Source organism: Diaphorina citri, unplaced genomic scaffold (genome assembly GCF_000475195.1).
Source record: "Diaphorina citri unplaced genomic scaffold, Diaci psyllid genome assembly version 1.1 scaffold1465, whole genome shotgun sequence".
Taxonomy (NCBI): Eukaryota; Metazoa; Arthropoda; class Insecta; order Hemiptera; family Psyllidae; genus Diaphorina; species Diaphorina citri.
Window position 1 is genome coordinate 68,916 of NW_007378891.1, and position 8,779 is coordinate 77,694.

Genomic DNA, 8,779 nt, shown 5'->3' on the forward strand with positions numbered 1-8,779 from the left:
AAGGGAGAGATAGGAAAAAAGGAGAGAGAGAGAGAAAGGGAGAGATAGGAAAAAAGGAAAGAGAGAGAGAGAGAGAGAGAGAGAGAGTGGGAGAGAGAAAGAGGGGGAAAGAAGGAATTAAGGGATTGAGAGATGATGGATTTTTTATTTCTTTTAATTTTTAGCACCCAATAAGAGGAACTTTAGAATCCAACCAAGGTTTACAGACCCAATAGTAAGAAAATGGTCTATTGTCGACGACATTATTCAATATTATTATTTCTTTATTGCTATTATTATTTTCATTTCCCATTGTTTCACCACTTAGATACCTATAGTTATCGAAATGGATCACAGTAAAATACTCTTATGAAAAAGTAGAAATAGGGATGAAAAGGGGACAAAGAGAGAGGGAGGGAGGGAGAGAGAGAGAGAGGAAGAGAGAGAGAGTTAGTTCGAAATTCCCTTGTGAAAATAAAGATTCCTTTGAGAGACGAAGAAAGTGTGTGTGAGAGAGAGGGAGGGAGGGAGAGAGAAAAATGATTAATGAGGTCGTGATTGAAGCGTTGGAAAATGAGAAAAATCCCGTAAGAGAGAGAGAGAGAGAGAGTGGGAGAGATGGGATGTAGAAACGAAGGAGTTAAAAAAGGAGAAGAGGAAACAGAAGGAGGAGATGGAAAAGAAGAAGAAGAAGGAGGAGGAGGAGAGGAAGAAGAAGAAGGAGACAGATTTGATGGAAAACATAAACTAAATGCCAGTTGAGACCTTTTGAAGAAATGAAGAGAGAAAAAAAGTAAGCTTGAGGGAGAGAGATAGAGAGAGGAAAAAGAGAGAGAGAGAGAGAGAGAGAGAGAGAGAGAGAGAGAGAGAGAGAGAGAGAGAGAGAGAGAGAGAGAGAGGAACTGAGAAAGAGGTACACGTAACTAAGTATTAGAAGAGGAGAGAAAGGAGGGAGAGTAGATTGAATTGGAAGAGTACGAAACTTAGTTTTCTAAATGCGAGTAGGTAGGTAGGTACCTACCTACTGGCAAAATAATAGGCTTCCTTCAATTTTTTTTTTTTTTACTGTCTATTAGGTACCTATCTACATTAAGTCAAGGGAACCTAATACTACGTACGTAAGTAATGAAAAAGTATTGGAATGGGTCCAGTTTTTCAAAAACAGGAAATAGGAGGAAAAAATGCCTTTTCGAGGATGAGAAAGGAAGGAGGGAAGGAATGAGCGAGAAAGGAAGACTGGGAGGGAGAGAAAGAGAGAGAGAGAAAGACAGGGAGAGAGGGAGGGAGAAAAATTTCGTTTCTGACTTGCGTTTTTCATGCTGATGCAGGGAGAGTGTTTGCTGATCTATATGCGCAGGCTGCTGATGGAGCAAACTCCGAAACGGTGAGAGGGGTGGGAGGGGAAAAATATTGCGCGAGGGGTAGGAGGGGAAAAACAGTGTGATGGAGAGGTGGCTTAGGGGAAAGGAGGTAAACTGAAAAATACCTCCACTGCCTCCAGTTGCTTGCTGGTGAAATGCATTCGGCACACCATTTAAAATTATTGAAATGACAATCTGCGAACTTTGGTCTTTGGAATGCAATATGCAAGTATGGGAGTCAAGGTTTTCTTTTCCAAGAGGCTTGATAGAAATAACTTTAACTGCTGAGATCTTATCGTCCCGAAAGTGAAGAGAAAAGACAGGATAGGAGAACGCCGGCCGTTTCGGAACTTTATCTATTTTAACATAAAGTTCGCCAAGGACGGGATTCGATCCGAACCCGCGACTTTTAGCGCTTAGTTATACCTAAACTAGAGAGGCTGACCTCGGAGTCAAGTTAATGACCGTTGAATTTGTACAGAAATTTACCTACATCGTAGAAAAAGCCACATAAGAATAAGATTTGCGCAGATGTAGAAACAACCAAAGTTGAAATAGCCAGCTTACTTCGTTCGTTCAAAATAAAACATATATTGCCCCTTTAAAAATATTGTGATGCAACCATCCTGACAAGGAGGGAAAAAGGAAGTTCTCGAGGGAATTTTTAAAAGTTATGGAGGGATTTTTTTTAGTTCTACGTCACTGTCACCTGTCACTGCCAACTTCCACTTTGCGTCCTTTTCTCAGTGTTGACAGATCAGTATAATTTATACTAAATTTAGTATAATTTGAACCTGTTAGTATAATTTTTAGTATCAGACTTTTTTAGATATTTTTTGGTATAATTTGTAAGAATCTATCATGAGGGATGAGGGAAAAAACCTTTTTTTTCGCAGCGACCGGTGGATTTAAAAAAAAAAAAAAAAAAAAAAAAAAAAAAGGCCCCTTTGACAAGGTAAGTCCTGGTTGGGTGGCAAAGGGCCCCTATAAGGTATAAGGCCGTATAAGGCCCACCTTGTGGGTGCACTACCTTCCAAGCTAACTAAGCTGGCCATAAGAAGAGATAGGTGGAGAATGTATAGGTATTATTGCAAAACGAGCTAATGCAAAGCTTGTTGGGCCCCTTTTGAGGGATTTCTAGTGTACTGATCCACTAAATACTGTGATTTTTTTTCCAGATCCTGTCCAAGTTTCACACTACTCTCGTTAAGTTTGACATTGCATATCCATACGGAGCCAAACATGAGGCTTTCCTGGAGGTAGCCGAGTCGAGTAAACACCGACCAGATTTTCTAGTGGCAGAAGTCGGAGTGAAAGATTACGGGGAGAGGGACAATGAAGATCTAGCCAAGAGGTATTAAAGTTTTTTTTTAAGGACTTTTTAGTGACAGGTGATTTAGCTTCCACTCAGCAACAAAAGCTACTTTCCCCTTCATATTTGTATTTGAACATAAGGACTTTTTAGTGACAGGTGATTTAGCTTCCACTCAGCAACAAAAGCTACTTTCCCCTTCATATTTGAACAGCATTTTCCCTCAAGTTTAGGGGTTGCCTTACACCTCAGTTGCTTTGGGATTTTTGTGTAGGTACAGGGAAAGATGCTTAGTTATATAGTTATCTAGTCAAGATTCAGCTGCTCATATAATCCGAGCAGACTCTTTACTAGATTATGTTGGATGAATTCCACTCTGGGATTTATAGACTACCTCTTCTCTCTGCAACTTGCAAATGCCCAATGATCATCCATCTAGATACCACCAACTATGTGCAATGTGCCTAACTTCAGTATTGCATTGGTAGAGAGAAACTGATTCATTCAACATGCTATCATAGTTGCAAAAAAAAAAAAAAATATACTTTTACGAGATTTAGGTAGTTTGTACTTATATTTTATGATTATCATTTTTTCCCTCTAATTTCAGATTTAACTTGGACAGTAAAGAGTTCCCTGTGTACCTACTGTTTGCACAGGGGGTCAAGGAGCCCTACACTTATAAGGGAACTACAGATGATGATTATTCAGCAGAGAAAGTCATCAACTTTGTTAGATCCAAAGATACAGGTAAATAATTTCTCTTCTGAAATAACAATATGTTAACCAGTTGGTAACAGACCCTCGATCTTATGCTTTGAGACAAAAGTGGTATAGGATGATAATTGTTGGTAGGCATAGGACGTCCAGAAAACAAGCAGCGATTCGCGCGTTTCTTTCTGCAGAATACAGACTGGGAAAGTAAACTATCTACATATAAAAGTTAATAATAAAACACCGATCTTATGACCTGTACCACAATCATAATGTAAACTTTTTTATTTCACCTCAAAAACCATTTTTAGTCCAACTCTTGGTTAGGTCATCTGATTGCAGATTGGTTGATTACAAACTTTTCATCTTGATCTTATGACCTGTACCATAATCATAATGTAAACTTTTTTTATTTCACCTCAAAAACCATTTTTAGTCCAACTCTTGGTTAGGTCATCTGATTGCAGATTGGTTGATTACAAACTTTTCATCTCTCTTTGAATTTGTAAGCCAAATTCTATCAATAAAGAGGTGCTCTATTAAACTTTTAGGACATTTTGTTCCAAGCTGACAGTCTAAATAAAGCATTATTCATACTTATTATATTCTTCTCTTCAATAGGTATCTGGATCGGCGCCGTCGGGTGTCTGCAAGATTTCGACCGCCTCGCCAAGTGCGAAAATGCAACTTTTTTCCCGTGTGGGAGGACAGGTCCGCAGAGAGAGAGAGAGAGAAATGAAGAGACAATAGGAAAGAGAGAGAAATAGAGCGAGCGAGGAGAGAAAGAGAGAGGGGGGGAGAGGAAGCGGAAGAGAGAGAGGGAGAGGAAGCGGAAGAGAGAGAGAGAGAAAGAGAGGGAGAGGAAGCGGAAGAAAGAGAGAGAAATGAAGAGACAATAGGAAAGAGAGAGAGAAATAGAGCGAGCAAGGAGAAAGAGAGAGGGGGGGAGAGGAAGCGGAAGAGAGAGAGGGAGAGGAAGCGGAAGAGAGAGAGAGAGAGAGAGGAAGCGGAAGAAAGAGAGAGAGAGGGGATGAAATAGTGTCAGTACACTAATGGAAATGGCTGATGGGATTTTTTTCGCGCTTTTTTCAATGTTTCCTTTTTTTTAATTCAGAAAAAAAAAAAACAATATATTCTGAAATATCCTATCATGTACCTACCTACATGGGTGTGTAGGTGTTTTAAATTGGTTGGTAGGTAGGTAGGTACGTTATAGCCAGGAGTGAGAGTAATTGAATATGGCGTGGCGCTAGGTATAGTAGGTACAATAATACATCATACAGGCTTGTGTCTAAACCTATGTAATATAATATGCACCTACACATATTCAAATAGATAGCCTATGGTGATACCTACTTACCTACTGGACCAGGTGGGCATTGTAAACAGAATTCTAAATCTAAACTCTAAAAAAGCGATCACACATCAGCAATATTATACCTAGCTGCATTGTTGCATATTATGTACCCACGTCCCGAATAATTATGTTCGGTATCCTGTTTGTACACTGGGCCCGGTAAGATTCAGGTAGGTAGCATTCACGGTGCTAGATAAGTGTGTAAACGGAACCAAGGTAACATTAACGGGACCAGGTAATTCACGGGACTAGGTAAACTTGGAAACAGAGCCTGGTAACATTCACGGTGCTAGGCAACATTCACACGACTTGGTGAACGTGTACATCTCGGGGCTTGGTATATAACCTTCACACGGCTATTTAACATTCACACGGCCAGGTGAACGTGTATACGGTGATAGATAACATTCAAACGGCTAGGTAACATTCACACGGCTAGGCAACGCTAGGTAGTAGGTACAATAATACATCATACAGGCTTGTGCCTAAACCTATGTAATATAATATGCACCTATACATATTCAAATTGGTAGCCTCTATTGTGATACCTACTTACCTACTCGACCAGATGGGCATTGTAAACAGAATTCTAAATCTAAACTCTCCTAAACCTAAATCTAAAACTCCTAAACCTAAAACTATTAAACCTAAATCACAATAAATTTACAATTTACAAACTCTAGAGAAGCGATCACACATCAGCATTACTATACCTAGGTGCATTGGTGCATATGTACCCACGTCCCGAATATGTTCTGTATCCTGTTTGTACACTGGGCCCGGTAAGATTCAGTTAGGTAGCATTCACGATGCTAGATAAGTGTGTAAACGGAACCAAGGTAACATTAACGGGACCAGGTGATTCACGGGACTAGGTAAACTTGGAAACAGAGCCTGGTAACATTCACGGTGCTAGGCAACATTCACACGATTGGTGAACGTGTACATCACGGGGCTAGGTACATATATAACCTTCACACGGCTATTCAACATTCACACGGCCAGGTGAACGTGTATACGGTGATAGATAACATTCAAACGGCTAGGTAACATTCACACGGCTAGGCAACATTCACCCTAATATACCTACAAAAACAAGACATAATATGGAAATATGGGGTATCTAAACCTTCCTTCGGGACTAAAATCAGGACTTATTGCAGGGTTGGACGCAAACTGAACTGTCCTCATTTCTATTTATGTAGGTAGGTACTACGTAGGTACCTACCTCAAATTGGGATTTATACGTATAGGTAATATATTTTATCTTAAAATGGAAAAAATTGAAACAGTTAATCAGTTAAAATTGAAACAGTTTCTCAAGTTGAAATTCAAACAGGTGGCGACTTTTATTATTTTAAAGCTATGTCCACACATAGTCGAGGGCCGTTGATCAACGAGGTGAATCTATGTTGTCGAGGCAGTGTACGGCTTCAGTCGACATTGATCCAGTCGATCAACGGCCGTTGACTTTGGACATAGCTCAAAGTATATCTATAAATCTATACACCATAAAGTAACTTGTGTTCTCTCTTCTGCTTTCAGAACGTCTCTATTCTCGTGGTTTTGATCTACACGTGGAGAGTCAGTACCAATATCAAGAAGGCTGACGAGTTTCAAGATGTCTACTATGGTACGTACCTCGTTGTTACTGTTGTTGTTGTTGTTGTTGTTGTTGTTGTTGTTGTTGTTTTATGTTGCTCTTTTCTATTTGTTTCTTTGTTTTCCTCTATTCCTTTCTTTTTCTTCTTGTTTTTTTACCCCGGAATCGCTTTCACATTACTTCAAGGCATTTTTCTTCGACTCTTTACTAATTCTATTATCGCTAATAAATGCTTGGACGATGGACGAGGAGGACGAGGAAGAAAACGTTTGTACCTACACGTTCCATAGGGCTGTCTTTTATTAGAAACTACCAGGGACGCCCAACCGGGCAAAGTAGCTGGTCAGAGGTCAAATGATGTCCTCATGGGGTTGAGTGCAAACCGTATTCCAAGCACAAAACTATAAAAAATTTCGACTCTGAAGGACATTGAACCCAGGCCTCCGTCCGGTGTTCAAGATTTATAGACTTTTCTCTCACGTCAATTACCAATTCCAATAATACATAAAAAGAAAATAACAAAATACGCCATTTGGGATCCGGGACCATGATGTGCTAATGGCTATTTCGGGCCTCGTGACAAACCAAGGGCTGGTTTAAACCCAGCGAAATGACAGAAAAATCTTTAGAATAGAATATACCCTGTTTATACTGCAAGAATGAGACTGAGAAGTACCTTTACTCCCCCAGTGTAAACAAGGTCTTATGTATTTGGTACAGAACCTTTAGACCCCGATTAGCCCTAGACAGCATCAAGTGGGGAACACCCACAGTTTGAAAAAAAAAGTGACACAATTCCTTCTTACTGTCACTAAAAACGTTTATAAAACTCTTCCACACAAAAGTTTTACAATAAATACCCAATACGTAACAATCCCAACAAAGAAAGTCTTGGCGACATAGGAAACACTAGGTTCCAGTATAACAAAGAAGTTGAGCAACGTCGAGCGTGGTCTACACATGGATGGGTGACCTATTCAAATTCTTCTTTGGAAAGTATAGGGCTTTGAAGTTCGTGTTGTAACTTGTAACCTAATTGAATTATTCATGAAACAGGTTTCATGTGCCATTCTAAGACATTACTTTTTACCACCGGAGTCAAATTTTACGGTTTCACGCTACTTTTATTACTATTTAAGCATTTACCTGTCTAGAGAAATGTCCGAAATAACTCTTAAAACCTAAAAAAAGTAATTCGGTAATTTGCATCCATTTTCTGTCTAATAAAAATTCAGGAAAAAAGGGAGTTGAAATTACCTGCTCTTATTTTTACAGCCTCTTAAATAAACAGGGTTATCCAAAAGGTTGTAAATCCTTGAATAACTTCTGAATGACTAACGATGGAGGCTTGGAAAAACTCGTTACCGTTACTCATGGCATTACCAAGTATTTAACTATTTATCATTCAAAATTCGAATAATCACCACTTCTGAGGTACTACGTGTAAAAATCGGTCTACTAATGTCCTAATATCCAGGATTTCTGAGAACTCAGAATTATCACACTTACTACAGTTATTAGTTAGATCGGTCTTACTACAGTTATTAGTTAGATCGGCTTTACTACAGTTATTAGTTAAATCGGTCTTACTACAGTTATTAGTTAGATCGGTCTTACTACAGTTATTAGTTAGATCGGTCTTACTACAGTTATTAGTTAGATCGGTCTTACTACAATTATTAGTTACACACCCAAAATCGGTCTACTTTAATTTTACATGTTTGTTCTCTTTTGTTTCAGGTGTCCAGATAGCTTACATTGCCATTATTGGAACCCAAGTGTTTATGATCATATTGAGTATTGTGTTACTCATGGGCGTTTTAAAGGTAAGTTACCTGCAGAGACCGTCAAATATGGCAATTATTTTGCCAAAAAAAAAAAAAAAAAAAAAAAAAAAAAAAAAATGGCTCTAAGAAGGTGAAATATGGCGTATTGGCTACTGTAGGTAATGCTTATGCATTTGCGGTAGGGGTAACCTATCTAGTAGCAGGTGATCAATATGTGAGGTGAAATGGACAGTATAGGTACTTCCTTGTGTAAACCTGTAAACCAGTTGTTTATCCAACTATCACCAATTTATCCATCTACTCGATCAAGGTAGATGATATTTGGTGATAATACTTGAGTAAAGGTCGACAATAATAGCCATAGGGGGTAAATTGATGGGAACCTGTCTGATTAGTTTAGATATTTTTCCGCCTTGATGAACTATAATTACACTGTTGTATCTAAGTTCCTGCCTGACAATCCGCGATGGCGTTTTCGCCTAAGAATTTCGTCTCGTTTTTTCTGTGTTGAATAATATCGAGATGTGTTAATTAGGTTTAGGTTTGTTCTTTGCTTTACTATTATTTGATTTAGATGGCCAGGTTCTACTCGTTTTTCTTTTTGGTTAATTATGCATGTCTCCATTGCTTTCTTTGTCTTCCTTCACTTTGCTTACTTCGTATGCA

At 38.9% G+C, this 8,779-nt stretch overlaps 1 protein-coding gene across 1 annotated transcript in view; it reads left to right on the forward strand.

The window, feature by feature from the left end:
- The window catches only part of LOC103516021 (protein windbeutel-like), a gene marked incomplete at its 3' end in the record, with an annotated part of 36,940 nt that extends 28,768 nt beyond the window's left edge, over positions 1–8,172 (forward strand). Inside the window, exons 3-8 of the mRNA XM_026828539.1 lie at positions 2,282–2,295; positions 2,519–2,694; positions 3,263–3,402; positions 3,988–4,049; positions 6,269–6,356; positions 8,067–8,172. Of these exons, the coding sequence (XP_026684340.1) occupies positions 2,282–2,295; positions 2,519–2,694; positions 3,263–3,402; positions 3,988–4,049; positions 6,269–6,356; positions 8,067–8,172 (586 nt within the window). The remainder of the gene's footprint in view (positions 1–2,281; positions 2,296–2,518; positions 2,695–3,262; positions 3,403–3,987; positions 4,050–6,268; positions 6,357–8,066) is intronic.
- Positions 8,173–8,779: the final 607 nt, after the last annotated feature.